At 36.6% G+C, this 20,702-nt stretch overlaps 1 protein-coding gene across 2 annotated transcripts in view; it reads left to right on the top strand.

Moving 5' to 3' along the window:
- The first annotated feature begins 2,138 nt into the window (after positions 1–2,138).
- Positions 2,139–20,702, top strand: part of ntrk3a (neurotrophic tyrosine kinase, receptor, type 3a) — a 184,417-nt gene continuing 165,853 nt past the window's right edge. For both annotated transcript variants that reach the window (XM_043228369.1, XM_043228368.1), the window contains exon 1: positions 2,139–2,688. In XM_043228369.1, coding sequence (XP_043084304.1) covers positions 2,444–2,688 — 245 coding nt within the window. In that variant the 5' untranslated portion in view covers positions 2,139–2,443. The remainder of the gene's footprint in view (positions 2,689–20,702) is intronic.

The raw sequence follows: 20,702 nt of genomic DNA, 5'->3' as shown, positions 1-20,702 counted from the left end.
CACAGCAATATGCTCGTAAACCAGTCCATCAGCTATCATCTTGTGAGGTGAAAAACTGTGTGTTTGTAAGAAACAATATCATAATTAAACGCTGAAACTGCTGCTTTTTGACCAAATATGATTTCATAATAACTGGTGGACTGAAGTCATTGATTACTTGTATATTATTGTGAATGTCATTCTTTTATACCCTTACTGGAAAAGTGTAATTTTCTTATAAATGCAGATTTTTATTCATGTAATGTTATTTTATTAATCTTTCTTTCTTTCTTTCTTTCTTTCTTTCTTTCTTTCTTCTTTCTTTCTATTGTATATAACCTGTGCTATTATCAGTAATAGCTCAGACAGACAGTCATCACACGTGACTAAAATGCCTATAATACCTGTAATAAAAATGGTAAACTTTTATTATAATATAATAAATACCATTCATATCATAAACAGGTCCTGATCAGCCTGTTTATTTCTTTGTTAAGCCACACGAATATCACATGTCGACCTACATCTATGGGCTCGCAGTATCTATACACGTTTTTTTTTCACTCCATAAGTTATGTTATATACTTACGAGTACGATACGAGTTTACCATCAGCCGAGGTGAACTGCATACTATTATCTCTGACCAATGTAACATAAACTCTTTCATCCTTGCAGCTGGCTTTATCTGTTTTATAGAAACGGTTAATCACAGATACCCATTGGACAAATAAAGTCTAATGACAAGAACTACGGATGTCAGCAAGAACTTTGTGATGTCTGTCTAGCAGTTGCTTGCTTGTAGTTTTTTCCTTTTTGGGTAGATTTTCAAATACACCATGCAGATTGCGGATAGAAGTGTAGACATACATAGCGTGGCCTAGGAAACCGATACCTTCATAAATCTTGCTTTCGGACTCCCAACAAAATCTCCTTGACCAATAGCAGAACTTGCTGCTAGTGTCAAATGGGCAAATGGCTAAGTGGTTACACATTAATTGTGTGAGGCCGTGGTTGGCAGGACATTTTGACTCTGAACCACTCAGAGTTCAAAGAGCAGGAGCATCAGAGATCAGCTTACAGTTGAGTAAACACATGATTCCACAGCAGATGAACAAGAGGACATGATTGTGACCCCAAAGGGCTGTTTTTCCCATTTAGTTTGAGGAGTTTGTGCTTATAACCATGCTGTCAAGTTATCAGATATAACTATGTTTTTTCCTTTTGTTTTTGTAAAGCGTCATACGTTTTGTTAGCAAACAGATAGATAGATAGATAGATAGATAGATAGATAGATAGATAGATAGATAGATAGATAGATAGATAGATGGATAAATGGATGGATGGATAGATGTTTTGTCATATCTAAAATAAATATTTAAATGTGTTAAAATTATTAAAGAACATTGCACATAATGTTGTGTATAAAGTTATATTCAAAGTCATTAGGTAGGCTATATTTAACCCTGGACCACGAAACCTGATTTTTTTTTTGTTATTAAAATTTATACGTCACTTTAAAGCTATATAAATGCATTTTCCATTGATGTGTGATTTGGATAGGATAATAATCAACTGAGATTAAATTATTTGAAAATCTGGAATCTGAGGGTGGGAAAAAAATATTGAGAAAATCGCCATCAAAGCTGTCCACATGAAGTTCTTAGCAACGCACACTTCTAATCAAAACGCTTTGATACATGTAAGGTAGTTCTTCTTCACATCCTTGCTACTTATGATTGGTTTTGTGGTCCAGGGTCCTTACGCCCTATATATATTTATTTTAAAGAAACAGTTTTGGTTTTAAAAAATTACTAGAGCTTAATAACTTTTCCCCTCACCTTTTGTTTGTCATCTTAAACGTCCGTATTCGTTACATAATGGTTATACATTGTGCTCGCTGCTTAGTAGAGCACTGGTAGATAACTAGAGTTTGGAGGCAGTGTTTTTGCCTGTTGCAGAGTGCGTTATTTTCCAGGGCAGATTTGATCGCGTTTGCCGTTCTGCAGGTGCGTCAGTTTTTAATCTGCCCAGTAGGTGGGACTTGATGCTCGGAGCATGGACCTCTCTCCCTCTCTCTCTCCCTCTCTCTCTCTCTCTCTCTCTCTCTCTCTCTCTCTCTCTCTCTCTCTCTTTCTCTCACTAGACTGCGCTCTGACGCTCTAGTCTTCAAGCCGGAGCTCCAACAACCTGGAACTGCGCGACAAACAGCACCGAGGTGACGGTGAAGCTTGTACCATGCAGCCCGGAGAGGAGGACAGCCTGGGACCGCTTATTTTTGAGCCCTTTCTACATTGACGGAGTATTTCACCCCTCTTTTCTTGGGGACATTACTGCGATCTCATTGATCTGACATACCTTCACTCTCATCCACGCACCCGCGCGCGCTCTCGCATCTCCGTACGGATACCCGTTGCCGTTGAACATTAGTGAGGAGCTAAAACATTGAGGGAAGCACCTGAAAACATGGATTTATTCTCCATCCCACCCCGCGTTTGCTGGTGGAGGATCCTGTTTCTCCTCAGCATCTTCCAAGATTATATGAGCTCCATGCTGGACTGCCCACCGACCTGCCGTTGTTCTACCGCGAGCATCTTTTGCAATGAGTCTTACCAAGGGAATTTCTTTCCCCTCCTGGCACTACAGGACACCGTGAGCGATGGGAATACCACTAACAGCCTCCCGGACCTGTTTGAGAACATCTCCTCCATGTAAGTCAAGCGCACAAGTGTCCATCACATGTTGAGTCCATGTGTGCATTGAGATCAACTCTCAGCCTCCCACTCACTCCGGGCTTTGTGTTGGTGTGTGGGATGATTAGAAGGGTTTTAATGATGGCCAGTAGCTAAAAATGATCTTAAATAGATAGAAAATGTCATACTGTTGGATTGCAATTGAATGTCCATATCAAATCAAGAATAAAAAGACGCAGATTACTCCATATACACAAAGTACTTAATCAGTGTATAAAAAAAAAACATGATTGGGGACAGTTAATCACGACATTTGAGTTTAAATGCATCTGATTTTTTGGCTTCACAGAGAGGAGTCTTTATAGAAGCTGCTTTGTATTCAAGACAGGAATCCCAAAAGGAATTTTGTCACATTCGTGAGCTTCGTCAAAGGTGCATTGTGCTATTAAAGAGAGCGAGAGAGAGATAGAGGGAGAAAAAAGCTTTGCGTGAGTTTAAAGTCACATGCCAGCCTATATTATTAACAAGTGCGTGGAGATTTTGAAGTCACATCTCATTTATGGGCTGATGTTCCAGTGTTTGGCTTCTCTTAGAAGGTTAAAGTCGAATAAGTAAAACGAGACAGAAACATTAATGTTGTAATAGCTATATGATGGTGTTTTTGATGGTCTCTGATGGTTTTAGGATAAATACGAGAGCTGCGTAATGGCCCTCAGCTGATCTGAGCAACTAAATAATAACGCCTGGAGCAAAGGAAACATTAACGTTGTTGTCTTCAGCCGGCTTTGGATGCCAAATAACGACATGAATTGCAAAAGCTATTAGTTTTGACATATTAAGACATCAGTTCCTTCTCTCTCTCAAAGTTTTCCTCATATGGGCCATCTTGTGGTTCAACACTGGACACACCGTCACTCTTGATCTGTTTTCATTACATAATATCAATAATTGAAGCTACAAATGTGTAAAAATCGAGGCAGATTGTGTTCCCGTTGAATAATGTCAGTGCCACCGCAGCAGTGAGAACAAAAGAGTACGTTTTGGTGAACAAAAACCCAATTCATGATTGATTCTTTGTTGGGAATTGCCTACAAAGGGATGCCATGACAACTCTAAAGCGCTTTGTGACGGATTCACTTTTTCCCATCGCATTCTATCAAGGAAACTGCATAATAGTGCATGCAAACTGATGTATGAGCTCAACAGGGAGACATTTTCACAGCCCTGTCTCCAGTCACTTTCTAAGGCCACTAGAGGGGATAGTGGTAACCTTTTCCAGCACCTAAACTGAAAATCCAGAGTGCGCTGATCAGGAAGCTTGTCTCTAAAGTGTACAGGTCCTTTCTCGCTTATTTGCATTTGACTAGTTGTTTGCTTTAAAGATTTCGTTCTGTGCAGCAGTTGTGGAGATTTCAGCACCGTCTGACGCTGGACAGCTCCTGTAACTCGGCCAGTTTTTGGCACAATCCCTGTCCTGTGTTGCCCGTTTTGGGTGTTTCTCTTATTTGACACCCAATCCCGGAGCCTCTGCTAATGAGTTTGCGAAATAAATGAAAAGGCAGGCAGCCAGTATGTGATGTGGGGTACTTCAGGAGCAGAATTGAGAGTTTTCCTGAAAAAGAGGTCTACATTTTTAGTCGGCATTCCCAGACGAGTCATCAACCCACTTCTATTGTATTCGCTCGACCTTGACCAATTTACAAACGATGGCGATTCTCCTCCTTCAGGCCAACTAGCTTCAGTGTTACCATTAGAGGCCAAACCTTGGAGGCCATTTAGAGGAGAGCGGGGCAAGTTGTCACATGGGGAAGTTGTCTTCTGGTCAGCGGTACATCCAGTCAACAGAAACATTTGAACATAAATGTCGTGTCAGAGCAATGTCAGTTTTGAAAGCAATTTTCCAATTTCCAAGTTGCCCATTATACTCTGCTATTTAAATGCAGGTTCCTGGTGTGACAACTTGCCCCATATACAGTAGTGTGATATGAATGGATCGTTTGGGGTCGAAAAGTTTGGGGTCAGTAAGATATATGGTTTATTTCTCAAAATAAGTTTCTTATGCTCACCAAGGCTGCATTTATTTAAAATAAGTAATATTGTGAATTTTTTTTTGAATTTAAATAATTTATTATATATAGTAATTTATTAATGTGTTGGCAATGCTGTTTTTCCAGTAGGCGTTACTCCCGCCTTCAGTGTCGATCCTTCAGAAATCATTCTAATATTCTATGATACACTTTTTCCAGAATTCTTTGATGAAATTTCAAAAGACTGCAGCAATGTAAATATCTTCACTGTCATTTTATTAAACGGCGCTTATATGTAGTATTACGGCCGTGATTTTTTTCACTCCTTTAAATAATTGAATTATACAGTATGCAAAACAATACAGTTTCCTTGCATAGTGGGACTACAGCTTAAACAGAAGTTAATTTCTTTTGTTGCGCTATCATAGCATTATTACAGAAGCTTTTTCATTTAGCAGCGTCTAAATGAATGTGTATAATTAAGCATCAAGCGTTGTTTAGAATATTACTGCTGTTTAGATTTACAGTGGCCCTCCAAAGTATTGCAGTAGCATGTTAACTGCAGAACAAAAGATCCAGGGGGCGTGGCTGGATCGACATCCAGGGGGTGGAGGTGGGTGGGGTCAGAGATCAGGGGGTGGAGATGGTAGCTTTAGGTCTATGTTAGGTCGCCCCATTATATATAATCAAGTTGCATTAAAAGATAAAACAAGCACACTTTTCCATAAAAGCTAACACAAAAATTGGTCTTGAGAAAAACACTTTGCAGTAGATACCATGTGATTTTTTATTTTTTTTTTTTTGAGCCACTGTATAATATAACTAATGTGAAATAGTATTTATTGGCATCACAAGTGGTTGAGGTCAATCCATTTTTGCAGTTTTGCACATTTTCGATTGAGAATAACTCAAAGTACAATTTGTGATGCTTGCAGCTTTTCCAATCTACGGTCGTTCCCCAGCTTCGTTGTAGTCTTCTTTTTGTTGTGCATCAGAGTAATCGAGTACCCTTAGTGTTGCTCATTTGTTTTCATCAAGCCTATCCATTACACTAATTGTCTTTTTTTTGTACTCTCAATAATGGTATTTCTGTATTAGCAGCACTATTCTTTTATTTTGCTAATGGAATGTCATAATGCATGGCCTGAATATGAACAGCATACCAGATCCCTCTTACTTAACTCTATATGTAACAACAAAAACAAAATGCTCACTATGAAAGAATATGAATATTTATTTATTTATTATTCTATCAGATTTCTTTATTTTATCAGATATTTAATAAGTATGTTGTGCAGTATGCTACTGCCGACTTACAAAGGTATTGATATTGACAACTTGATATTGGTAGAAGATTATATATTATCTGATTGTAGATTAAAAAATATAAGTTTGTATGTGTGTATGTGTGACACACACACACACACACACACACACACACACACACTCACACACACACACATATGTAATATTTATATTTTTTATTTTATCTACATAGGTTAAAGGAATTGTATTAATTTATTTATGAAAGGTTAATGAATTATTTAAACATTACTATTATTATTATTATTTAAATTATTTACATTTGTATTTATCTTTGTATGTATCTATTTATTAAAGGGTTAATTATCAGTAAAATGGTAAACTTCAATTAAAAGCATTAATTTATTTAATACAATTAAATTAAGGTATTTATTTATTTACAAAACGGTCAGTATCTTAAATTTGAGAAAATGTACACATATATATATATATATATATATATATATATATATATATATATATATATATATATACACACTAAATATACATTTGCTTATTTGTGGCACATACAACATTGGACTCTCTCTCTGAACAAACAAGTCGCTTACTATTGTTGATTGACCATGCAGTCTCCATTCAGCCATCCCGGGGGTCTCTGACGGTCGTCTGAGAGCCTAATTTCATGTGTAATTAAAAAGAGTGGATTAGCAACAGTTTCGGATAGGCCTAGTTGAAAACGACTCCCTGGAATCTAAATGGCGCTACTTTGGAAAGATCCCCGAAGCTCAATTACACCGGAGCTTTCAAAAAGCGTTTTCAAAGTAAAGCGGCCGTTGCAAATCGGCACCTATAAAAGCCATCAGCGGTGTCACGTACCTACTGACAGATGGAAAAAATGAAAAAAAAAAATAGGTCGCTCATTGTAGAACATTTTAATGGAAATTCAAACGTCGTCTACTGTATACTGATGTGTTGTGCTCGTCATTGTGCGTAAGAAGGATTTTTTTTTTTCATTTTCCTTTGCCCGCCTGCCTGCTTGATTGCTGCTTTCAGGTAATCAAACAATAGCTTCAGGGCACAAATGGATCTATAATTACACTCCTTATGTGACGATCAAACTTTTTTTCTTGAGCAGGAACCGGGGTTGGGGGAGTTTGTTCCTGCTTAACTAGGTAAAATGTTGACTAAGCGTTTGTAGATTGGGTTTTTGGTTGGGTATTGCTTGATGATCTGTGACTCCTAAGGCGTCTTTTGTGCTGGCAGGTGTGCTTAAGTGCGAGGCCAGCTAATTTCAGCACAGTCTGTCTGGCCGGGGCTGCTGGAAACCATGTTAGAAAGCTGTGAAATCATCCATGGCATATGTTGTGCTGGGAGAGGCTGAGAGAGGTGAGGAGGGTTGCTATCGGAGCGGCGTATCTAAGGAAACGCGATAGGATCTCATTTGCATCACTATATATTTTTTTGTCTTATTCCTGGTTGTACTGCTTGCTGTGGCAAAGGCCATCTATCTTATTATATATATATATATATATATATATATATATATATATATATATTTTTAATATATAGATTTATAACAGGGATAGTATTAAAAATAGAAAATTATAGATTTATTTCAATATATAGATTACATTCAACTGTTTTTAGTTTATTTATACAAGGGTTAAATCCCTTAATATCCGATATTAAATATCTTAAATTTAACAGAAAATTACATTATCAGTCTATTTATCTCTAAAAGTGTTAGTAATGCCTTCAGTTTGAATTTAGGTACAGTTCTAAATTTATTTTATTATGTAGATTCTTTTCGTCAGTGTTTATATATATTTTTCGGTAATGTGCATTTCGCATTGAGCATTAAATTGAGCATTATGAAAGGGTTAGTAGTATCTTGAGTTTGAAGAAAAATTCTAGATTATTTTCATTATTTTTCTTGTATTTATTTACAAAAGGGTTAACATCAGAAAATACAGACAACTTAAACTATTTTGTGTTTTAAATTTATTAATAAAAAGGTGAACACCCTTAATATCCTGAAACATCTTGAATTTCACAGAAAATGACAATATTAGAAGGCGTCATAAAAAAAGCTTTTAATTTAAAACAGACCCAAAACATACAGGATGTAGAGTCATTCCCAACCGAACATTAAAGGTTAAGAAAAGCACGAGGGAGGCTTTAAGGAAAGCATCCATTGACTTAAAAACGAGCTATCCTATTTATTTTATCCTAATTACCTGAGTCTCATTTTACATGGTTTAACAACCAGAAGCAAACCTACTTCGAAAAAGCATATAAAATCCAATAACATCAGCGCTGCTCCTCTCTGCCTCTGCTTTAGGTTTAGTAATTGTTAGCTCCGTCTTCTTTGCGAGAAAATCAAGCTGACCTCATGCATAACAAAACTACTTCTGTTTGAAAACTATTTGGAAGACAGGATTATTGGCTTAAAGGCCTTTTCAAAGACAAAAGGAGAGCTTTTGCGCTTGTTTACTAGTTACAGACCTTGTGAAGTCTAAGTAAAGTCCCTGTTTTATTTACAGAAGCACAGGTGCAATTTGACAATTCTGAGAGCCTTAGGTGTGGGATCAAAAGAAAACTCGTCTGCGTTTTTCAGAAATGGTTGTCTGGCATTCTTAACCTAGAAAACCAGCGCATATTAGTATCATTAAAAGCCCTTTTGCGACTTTCCCTTTGACCTTGAGAGCTTAAAAAGCTTTTTGTTTATCATTACTCCATGATATTGGTGACATGAGCTCACGCATGAATGAGCATGTCACGTACATTATCATTTTCGATAATATTTCAGACACCACGGGCTTTTAACAAGCCGTTAAAACAGCCGAAAGAATGCAAAGCTCTTGCTAATGTGCAAATTATGGATTTTAAAGGAGCATGTGACTGGTCTCGGGGCGCCCTGGCATGGACTGACCCGCTACTGTCCCGAGTACAGTAATGGGAAGCGTCCATTTGTTTGACCCCCGATGTTCATAATATGTCTGGAGGCCCTTTTTATGATAACCATAATGGCAGAAAGATCAATATAGAGCAGGCCAACCTCAAAGACCCTCACGGAGTGGATGCAGATATGAAAGTGTGACACAGTCAAGGTCTCGCTGCGCTACGTTAATCAGAAGACTTTCCCAATAATGGCTTCGTTCGTTTTTTTCCATTTCACGTGTTGTATTGGGTGGCTGCCTTCGGTCATAAATAATCCCGGCGTGTCATTGAAATGGGGCCGCGTGTTATCGATCGGAGATTCTTTCCGTAACATTGAAATGCGCCGTTTTGGTTATGTGGGGTTGATGGAATTTGTCCAGAGGTGGACATGTTTACGAAGTAGGAGATCTGGTGTATGGATCCGCATATTAAGTCACACCAGAGGAGCTGTGTTGGTATTTGACATGCAGAACCGCATACATACATGCATACATAGATACATAGATTTTATATTTATTTTTTTATATCCCTCCTCCTTGCTGCTGATCTTACATGCATACATACATACATACTCTTATTTACGAATGCAGGTCATTTTATTAGTTGTATTTGTATCTTAAATGAAGAAAAAGGTTATCATATACATTAACAATAATAGATAAAAGATAAAAGACAATAAAAGAATACATGTATGTATGTTGTAGTAGTAGTAAGTAGCATAAATAATAAATATGCAAATTATCATAAGTATAATAAATACTTTTCTTAGTAGTAGTAACTTAAATTTAAAAAAGCATCAACAACAACAAGTAAATGATTGTTAATATTTTAATATAATAACATTATCCTTATGTAGAGTAAGATTATTATTATTATTGTAACATCAGTAAAGTAGTAATAATAGTCTATTAATATTAGAGTAATACTAGTAAAGTAACAGCAGTATTGTTTCATAAAAGTATTATTATCATCAATAATATTAATAATATATTAGTAATATAATATTGTAAGGTAATGCCATTATTATTATTATTATTATTATTATTATTATTATTATTATTATTATATTACAGTAGTAGTAGTAGTAGTAGTAGAAAAAGAAGAATATAAATAGTAAATATGATTTTATAAAAACACATAAAGATATTTTACTACTATTAATACTATTAATAATAATATATAATATAAAATTAGTAGTATTAGTATTAGTAGTAGTAGCATTAGGAATGAAGTTGTTATTTAATCAATATAAATATGAATAAATATACTCTAATATTATAATATAATATTAACAACATCATTTTAAAATAGTTTATTATTAATAATAAATGAATGAATATAAATATCAACACTAATAATAATAATAATAATAATAAAAATGTATACTACTACTACTACTACTACTATCATATCAATCTGAATCAGCTCAAGACTACATCATGGTAGTCAAACATGAATCACCTTTGTACATTTAGTGCCTAAGACGTAGCCATAATGTGATGATGATCATTTGCTGTTGTTATTGTATTAAACAAAGGCATGCGACAAGAGCAAGTTTATCAGTATATTCACCAGACTGCTGTAGCTGCTGGCTATACGTGACACTAAATAACAGTAGGAAGTTGAGGCAAAATGATGGCCGCTGTTGCATCGAAACAGTGTGGTGCAAAAATATGTGCATGCCACCCCCCTCCTGCTGCTTCTACAAATAAGTTACACAGCGCTTTGTCAGACCCCACACTGAGAACACTTCTGTTTGCGTGTTTGATGGGGAATCGCTCCCTAAATTTAGCTGAATGCACTCAGTTGTAAGAATGACAGCCGGAGATCTCAAGGTCACATGACCGTTTAACGTAGGTTTGTAGATATTTTGGGTAACCAGGTCATGTGACTGTTGTTGTAAGGATTTTATTTTATCTTGTTAGTTTTTATTCTAATGTATTTTTATTTAAATTTATTTTGTGTAAATTTATTTTATTTAAATTTATTTTATTTATTTTGTATTTTATTTTGTTTTATTTTATTTATTAACAAAAACTGTTTTTACCTGTCACAGTTAGTTGGTTGGTTTTACATGATGCAACTCTGATTTGTCATAATGCCATTGTCCTGACATCCGGAGAGGTCTTGTAGTGGTCATAGACCCTGATAAAATATTGAGCCCTCTCTCCTTTCAGCAGATGATAAAGCCTTGCCTCTTTAGAAGACATAAAAATAAACTTCCGTCTCTTTATAACTAGGAAAATTGTAAATGGACAGTTTTTGCAGCTCTTTTTGCGTGCCAGCAAGGCAATTTTTAGCCACCGTCGATGATGAAAGCTAATGAAACACGAGCACATCCCAGCGATTTTTCCTAATTCAATAGAAAACTATTGATTGAGCCAAAAGTAATGGAATAACAGCGACAGTGACATTCCAATCTAGAATATTCGCCGTTATAGATGGAGGATAATACGAGGAAGGGAGCTTTGGGTTTCAATCATCGACGTGTTGGAGGTAATTTCGTCCGCTGCTGTTTTAGATTTCCTTCGTTTTCATTTTCTTTTTCCTCACGCTCTCCCGTCCTCGTTCTCATTTTTTTTTCTATCCCTCCTTCTTGCCGCTGATCTTTTATTCATTGCATGGCTAATGAAGCGCCTGATAGACTGTAGAACAGTGTGGATGATCCGCAGCAGTTTATTTCTCTGCTAGAGAGCTGAGAGACGTCCACAGGTAGGCAGTAGCGGCGTCTTTAACGGTATGTGCTCTTCATGCCTGCCTGCCTGCTTGCTTTTGCAAAGGACTTATATATATCTGCTCTTTTCCATTTTCTTTTTTGATATAAGAAATGTCAGACCCTTTAAATCAGATAGTAACATGCAATTTCATTGATGAGATCACACTGGATAACACTTGACCGCGTTGAAAGACAGAATCAGTCTCTGACGCACACCCACAGACGCCCACAGTCCCTTCTCAGTCTAGTAAACTCTAATCTGATTGGCTATACACAACTTCCAAGAGCAAGAGCACACATTTATTTATTTGTCTTTATGTAATCACTCCGTTCTGACTTCAAGTTGGAAAAAAAAGTTTTCTAGGTTACAAAATCTTTGAAAGTTGAAAGTTTTTTTTTTTTTTTTTTTATACTAGACTAGATTAGGGCTGCACAATTATGATAAAAATCATAACCTTGAAATTGTGATGGCGATTATTAATTTTTAATGATTATATCAATGATGCTAATAATATTGTTTGAAGCAAATGCATGCCATTTTTTTTCCTAATTGGGCCTAAATCGTACGAGTGAGGTCTTACGAATTTGCACGAATTAGCCACCAATTAGTAAAAAACTAGTAATTAAGTACTAATTGGTCGTGAGAATGTTTTGTAAAAATGGCAAAAACCTCCTTGGATTGGTTGTTTAAATGCCGATCAGTGAGTCTAGATGTAAATTTGTTTGAAAACATGTATTTTGGTTTTCATGAAAACAATTAAGCAGCACATCTAAAGGTCTTTCTGTCTTACGTCCTCTGCTACATTGTAAATCTCCCTACTAAGCTTTACACCTGTAGGGTCTATAGCAGGTAAACCCTTGCATTCAGACTCACCACATATTGACTTTGACTGATGCTCTGTAAAGCCGAGGAGGCCTTATTGGAGGCTGTAAGCACAGAGCTAAGGGCTTCCGTGTTGCCAGAGGGTCCTAGTTCTTTGTGATACTCATTGCTATTCACAGAAGCCACAGCAATAGGAAAACAAGAGTGGGCGTCACAAATGGGATTGAGCGTCTTAGAGGGCACCTGCACCAGGAAGATGCAGGTTGGGCTTAGCCGTGTATCGCTGTTTCCTGAGAGTACCTCGTCTTTTTGGGGGCCTGTTTAGGATTCCAGGGGAGCTTTTCTGTGATGAAAGGCTAAGTGGGATTTTGCCTCCTATCTTGGGCCTTTCTCTGTGTAATAAAATGCTACTTTCCAACTGCAAGTATCCAAGCCTCTATAAGGTCATTGTGATGGTGTCTTGAAAACTTGTTTTGGGATCCAAGTCGTGGGACTTGTGCAAATTGACTGCCTCCTCTGCCAAGTGTGCGTCAGGCTTATTCCTAGACGTGAAGTAACCCAACCACAGTGTGGTAAATCTTGTAAGCGGGCTGTGAAAATAGCAAACTTTTGATAATAGGGAGATTTCATTTGCATCATTTAAATATTCCGAGGTACCTTAAGACTTTTAACAAGTACTTTGTCTGTCTATTTTTTTTTTCAGTTAAAATATTGAAATATCTTTGAAACAACAATTGTTTGTGTAGGATTAAATAGCTTGATAGATTTGTAAAACTTGGTAAAAAGATTGTGTAAGCAGATATTGTTAATGGAAACGTTATCATAAATTTCTTTTGTGATGTTTAGGTCTCATAAATTGCTAAAGTGCAATTATTTATTGACTTTTATAATTGCTGGGGCATTTCGGGTGGATCTAGGGGTTTGATCAGGCTTGACAGTTTCTAGATTGCTTTATCTGACTCATTTGATTTTATCTGCTTTTTCCAATTGAAAATATCGAAATGTCTTTAAAACAAAATTTATTTGAGATGAACTGGATTGCTTAATTTTGAAAACCGGTTTTATGCATAAACATGTTATGCATCTCTCATTAGGAAGCTGTTTTTGCAGGTTGTGATGTTCAGATTTCTAGATAGTTCCCTCATTTAGTGTAAAGCTGTGTCCATCAGCCTGATTTCACAGCAAATCATCCACATTTTACGAGGCGGTTGCCTCAATTATAAAAATTCATATGATTTTTGCCAAATCATACATATTTACATTTTTTAAATGAACTACACCTAACCCCAACTGTAAACCTACCCATCACTGGGGTTTAGACAGGTCATACCAATTAGCCACCTCGTAAAATACGGACGAGTTGGTTGTGAGATAGCACTGGAATGCACACATTTGAAAACTTCATATGAGGATTTTGCAATAGTTTCAAGTTGTTCATATGAATTGACCGACAGAAAGCTGCTTAATTTGAAAGTTACTTCTATGTGAGCTCTGCTTTATACATAACTACACTATTGTAGACAGTTCCTCCTTTCTGTCATTGAAATGCTACTAATGCTATTAAAGTGAAAAATTGAGAATCAGATCACTTTGAAAAGTATAAACACCCAACCTCTCAAAAATCGTAGTGTAATAATAACCCAAAGTATGTACAGTAAATAGTAAAGCTTGTTAGCAAACACTGCTAATTAATTAGCTTACAGCATAGTTGTTTACAAAAGAATTATTTATGCTAGCTGTGTGCCTGCATTTACCAAGAAGAAAAACGATTAAGATTCCTAGTCATGGCTATTATCATCATCTCGGTATGATTCAAACGGTCATTTTCATGGCCACATATGTGTTTGTGGTCCGGGCCGGTGTCCTGCTGTTGAAAAGATGTTGCCAATCTGTTTTCTTTGATAATGAAAAGTTTTCAATCTGCCTAACAGGTGCTCTGACCTGGCGATCTCATTTATGAGATTCAGTTTGTGGCGAGCGGTGGAGAGTGGCCAAGATCCAAGATCTACAGGCCTAATTACCCAGCTGCCGCTAAAGATTTTTTAATTTCCTATAACTGAAAAGGAGAGAAACATTCCTGCACCTGGTTTTAATGGCAAATCTGTTTTTTCCATCTGCAGAGTCGTTCTTCATCGTCTGTTCTCAACGCGATTGACTGAAGATTTGGAGAAGTTGCCGACTATGAAATCATAGTTTATATTAATAGCTTGACGGCTCTGAAATTGTTTTATTTGCTTATCCCCGCAATAAGGGATAAGTGGCAGCCTGATCCCGGATCAGCGCTTCCAGTCGTGTTTCATTTGTGAATTCTGGCCTAGACTGCAGTGGAGGAAAGCCTCGCAGAGGGTGTGGGCCGTATTCCTCCTCCACCGTGAGAGGAGTTTTAATGAGAGCACAGCCGATGCATGTCCTGCGCATTCATAAATAGCTCTCCACCCCCGTCAAACTCCCTTCATCCGCCATCCACCGGCCCACGGTGCTGGTATCAGCATCTAGCAAACATGGTAAAACAGTACCATCAAACCGCAGAGGGAACAAGGAGTTCCTCTTCAGCCTGGTATGTGTCAGGTCTGACATTCATTGCCATTATCGTACTAATGTTCAACATAAATGCATGTCAGTTTTTAGGATGGATATTTAACCCCTTTTAAGTTTTCTTAAAATGTAAATGTGAAATTCCATTTTCTGTTGGTTATACAGTACTTTCAAATAGATCTAGAATAGTTTCTTTTTTTAATCTAGTTCCCTAAAGCTACCTGCGCTCGGATTACACAAATCAATACTTCATAAAGGCTGTATTAGAATCTATATTATATTTGATTATTTGAAAAAAATATTTAGCTCTTTTAGTTATTTAGAGTCAGGTCATATCAAATTCTTCAAGTCTTCTTGAAGGTCACAAGTTTTATATGCGCAATATTTCGAAACATTATGTCAACTTGGTATGTGCTTATGTTACAGACATATTTGATATTTTTAGATTTACCAATTTTATGTTGTATTTGTAGCCGACCACACCACAAAAATAAAATGGTTCCTGAGTTAATAATTTAATATATAACACTATTTATATACATCATGGTGTTCACCCATATTGAGTGATTGAGCACTTCTGAACACGCTGAGCAAATTAGTTCAAAAGCAATTACCTGAAACCGATTTTTTTCAATGTTGTAACCTGTTTTGTTCCAAGAATCATTTTAGATGTTGAAAATGGATGTGCAAGGCATCTAAATCCAGCTCTTCGCCTGGGACTGGCTGACAACTGTGTCTCTGGGCAGCTTAGAATTTCCTGTTAAGTGTTTCCTTTCTAAAAACAATGTTATTTGGCTGTTACAGAGTATTAGATTGGGAAAGAAATTTTGAGTTTGACTCAGGCTTCAGATCGAAGTTTGTGTTTGTAGCGATTTCGTAAGGATCATTGATCTTTTTCCCACTTTTTTTTCATGCTAGTGTTTTATTACCTTGCTTTGTATTCTTTCCAACACATCAGAGACTTTCCTGTCTGGCCTAGCTTTCATCAAGCTAAGACACCTACGAATAGAGAGAGAGAGAATAAGGAGATTGCTTTACACATAGTTCCTTTTCTATTCAGGTCTTTATATTGTTAGCATGGATTGCAGGGTGGCTCATTTTAAAACCTCCAGTGTATTGTTTTTTTCAGTCAAGCACAAATGGCATTGGCAGGTCATGCCTTTAAGTAAAAACATGCAATTATACGACCATAATTTTCCATAATTAAAGCTTGAAAATTGATATGAGCAAAGAACATCAACAAAGGAGATGTAGTTCACGTATATTCATTACTAATTTATGAGGATATCTTGTTATAATTAATTCATAATTGCTTTGGAAACTTGGAGAGCTCACGACTGTTCCTTTTCCCTAAATAATTACAACCATGTCACCCAATGGGATGTTTTAGATTGGTAATTGGAATTTGATTTAAGTGACTTTTTAAATATTTCAAGCCCAAAGAATAAAACGTAATAGAACGTTTAAAAAGACTGAACATTTAATACCCTGATAGGTCTGAGCAATTAAGAGGAGTGTTAAATTTGATTTGGCAATATTGGCGAGGAGTAAAAAGAAGACTAATAACTATGGAAATAGGTTGGGTTTATCTTCAGCCGCCAGTGGTAGTGTGGATGTGTATGACACATTCAGTGCGGTGGTATATCAGAGCTTCCAGCATTTCCTGTAGGAACGCTGGACCATTTAGACATTTGCATTTGCTTGGAAATGGCGTTTGATTTGGTTAGATCTCTGCCATATTGCCAGGCTGGAAAGTGTTCAAGGCACACATGTTGGAAGTTTTTTCTTTGAAGAAATAGCGTTTATGTGAGTTGATTAACTGTGCGTTTGTTGCTTACAAATCTCACAGCTGACTGTTGAAATCAATCATTCAGACTCAAGACGTTCAGACCTCATGGGTTAGAAGTTCTCAAAATTCACAGATAATTTTAAAACATAGATAACATTACTATCTATGAAAAAATGGCCATTATTTACTCAACCTGAAGTTGTTCCAAACCTGCAGTTTCTTTCCCCTGTTGAGAGCAAAAGAAGATTTTTGAAGAATGTTGGTAACCAAATGGTGGTTACCGTCAACTGTTATATTTTTAGTAATTGTTTCAGCATCATTGCAGGAAAGTTTGCGCTCAACTGTTTTGAGAAAAACCGTCAAACCCTTTTGAAATGTTTTGAAACATGAATGCTGGTCTGAGCTGGTTTAAGGTAAATAGCATTAAGTCTGTTCCGTTAAACAATTATAGCTTAGCAACATTTCTAATCTGCACCACAGCAGTTCTGCCATTTAAAAACCAGTCTGTTTTTCTAAGCTTTTCCTAGCCTGATGCGTTAAAATCACATGTAGTCAATTTTATCATTGTTGTCGAGTCACAGTCAAATAGTTAATGCTATATTCTGAATCTTTTAGAATATGATATTATGAAAAACTGAGTGCTCATGTAGCAACAGAAAACCGAACAACCTGAAAGTTCATGAAAACATAATGCACATACCTCTGATGTGGAGATAATAATGGGAAACCATTTGCTGGGTTAAAACTCTGTATTTGAAGTTGATTTTAGTGAAATGTTAACAATATAATAACACAGGCAATGATGCAGAAAAATTTTAGGGTTAAAAATATATACACACATTTATACAGTACTACTATACAGTAAGATTTCATTAATGTATTAACTAACATGAGTGAACACTGGATAATACGTTATTACAGTATTAATTAATTTTAGTTAATGTTAGTAAATGACTGATTGATTTGTTCACTGCTAGTTCACGTTTGTTCACAGTGCCTTATATGTTAACAAACAAAACTTTTTTTATTTTAATAATGCATTAGTAAATGTTAAAATAAACATTACGATGAATAAATGATGCAGAAGTATTGTACAATTTTAGTTTATATTAATTAAACTAGTTAACTCATGCTAATTAATGAACCTTATTGTTAAGTGCTACCCTTTATGTACAATTATGCAATAAAGAAACAATATCAAATAAACATTAAATGAAGTAACAACAATCATTTCAATTTAATATATTTGAAGCCGTTCGTTTAGTGAAATAAATAAAAAAATTGGCTAAAATCATAAAACTATAATACTATCTTAAATTTACTAAAACATAATTTGCACACTTAACATAGTTTTATTATAAACTAAAAAAATAAATAAAATTAGTAATTTTAACAAATTTACTGCTGCATGTAATTATGTACTGCCGTATTTTCTTGGTGATATGCATGCAACTCACAAACGTGCTGTTCAAAGAGAGTTTCCCACTCTTATTATGACTTTATGGTGCCCGTTCTGCTCATAAATACAATCTTTCAGACGCAAACGCACCCTAACTAACAAAGACATCAATTGTTGATTGACATTTGTTCTGAATGCCAGACTTTTGTGTCACCATTTGTAAGGAGCTAGGCATTTCTAGCTTAAATTCTAAAGCCTTTGCTGATGGAGTCTCTTGCTCCAAAGCTTTAATTGCAGGTCTGTCGAGAGCGAGAGACTGCGAGAAAGAAAGATGAGAGATTTCAACAATCATCTCTCGAGAGTGGATGAGTTCAGGGATTGAGCATGTCTCCTTAATTCTCCTCGCTGAAAGACGCACCACCCCCCACTTATTCCGAATACCCTTTAGAAAGAGCTGAGCCCCTGGATCATGTCTTTAAGTCCGACCCCATATCTGTCTATCCCACCTAATTGAATTGCTCAAAATGAGAAGATCCCGTCTGCCAGAAAGCCTGCATGCTTTATTTCCCATCAGCGGGTGAAGAACACATAGGGTTTGATGGCGGAACCCTTATGTGCTCCCTGCCCGTCTCATCCCTGCTTCTACCTTTCAGAATTAGTTAGGAAGATGGAGAGCGAGCAGTTCCTCGTGTAGCTGCTCAGCGAGGAGACGTCAGGGGCGGAGCGGCTCATGATGATTTCACAGCTGTCTGTGGAATAATTGAAGAGCGTGTGCTTGTGGGCTTGTAGAGAGAACTACATGCAGTGGTGGTGTAGACCCTCTTCTGTGTGTGCTTCAGAGTCGAGTTCTGTCCCAAAGGTATGTCTTGTATGGTATATGTGTGTGTGTATGTATGTGCACCCTGGTGGGAAAGAGAAGAGTCAAAGCCCCCCTCTCTTGGGTGCCTTTGCGCAAGAAGAGGGCAGACCCTGTGTTGCATTATTCATAAAGTTATTTCTGGGCGAATTCTATTGACAGGGCACGGTGTTGTGCTCTATCTCGTCACATTCGGAGAGGAGAATGAAGACCAGGTTGAGAACTGAGTAGCCGCTCTTGAATCGGGTTTTATAGCAATTCAGCAACTTAAAGGACCTAAGCTAGTGAATATGTTCTATCTATCTATCTATCTATCTATCTATCTATCTATCTATCTATCTATCTATCTATCTATCTATCTATCTATCTATCTATCTGTATATCTGTATATATGCATGCTTGTTTATTTATTATTATTTTTATTATTGATGACTATGATGAGTAATAATGACTATTATGAGTAAATAACATTACAAAAAATATTTAATTAAATAATAGAGTTAGAGTCAGAAAAGACTCATTCAAAATGCATATTACAGTCAAAAAAAAAAATTCATTGTTATACACAAATAAATTTTGCACCTTGATATACTATTGTAACGTGTTTCTGTTATATTTAGCCTTCAGTCCACAACATCACATACCGGTGGCCATGTCAGCTAACTTGATCTGAATGAAATGTGCCACTTGGCTCAAATGCACTCCAAGCCCACTTAGCATGAGGTAGTCACAGAAGAACAACAGAAAAGCACACTTCCCATACACATCTGGCCTGTAGCACAAACATCAAGTTCTCCGTTTGACAAAGTCTGACGGCTTTTATCAACAAACCCTCAAACGGCTCACACGTCCCCTAATCCCAAATCCTTACTCCACTCGTTTTATTTTCATGTAATCTGCACCCTTTCAAGTCTATGTGACTGGGTGTTTGTGGCAGTTATTCCCACATGTTTGCAGAGTCTTCAGAGAGTGTCGTGAGTACAGCTTAATCTAGTTTAAAGAGCTGGAACCCCCTTCGGTTCCCAAAGCCCCCTCCAAACAGCTCCACCCAATACCCGACAATAAGACGACTGTTAGGAAAGAGAAGAAAGACGATGCCCATTTTGAAAGAACAAAGAAATGGGCTTAGTAACCAAATCTGGCCAATCCATGGGCGATATTACATAAGAAACTGTGCAGATTGTGCTGTGACCGCATTTAGATTCAGACTTTTTATTTTCCTGTCGAATCGGGACCTAGATATGTTCTGAACATAATCATATCTTTCCCATGTCGATCACTTAGACATGCTTTACATAATGTGAACAGACATTATTGGGCCTGTATCTCAATTCAGGAGAATTAAATCTGGTGCGTCTGAGCCGCGTGTTGATAAAATATGGGAAATGAGAAACATGTTGTCTCTGACAGCCCTGAGGATGTGTTATTGCAGATGCCCTAATCTAAAATAACACGCAGTAATGTATGGAATTTATGTGCCACCTTAAGATCCACATAATAGAGGATTTAGTGCACATGCCATAAAGCAATAACAGGGCAGATTGAGTTTATGAAATGCAATTTTTCATTCTGCTTTCTGGAGCTGTGGGTTGAAAAGAATGTCTTGTGCTGAAATTCATGCCATATCTCTGCAGTGGCCACTAACAAGGGTGATTGCATTGCCAGGTTTAGTGTATGTGTATTT

This window comes from Puntigrus tetrazona, chromosome 25 (assembly GCF_018831695.1).
Source record: "Puntigrus tetrazona isolate hp1 chromosome 25, ASM1883169v1, whole genome shotgun sequence".
NCBI classification, from domain to species: domain Eukaryota; kingdom Metazoa; phylum Chordata; class Actinopteri; order Cypriniformes; family Cyprinidae; genus Puntigrus; species Puntigrus tetrazona.
This window is presented reverse-complemented; position numbering and strand designations above follow the sequence as displayed.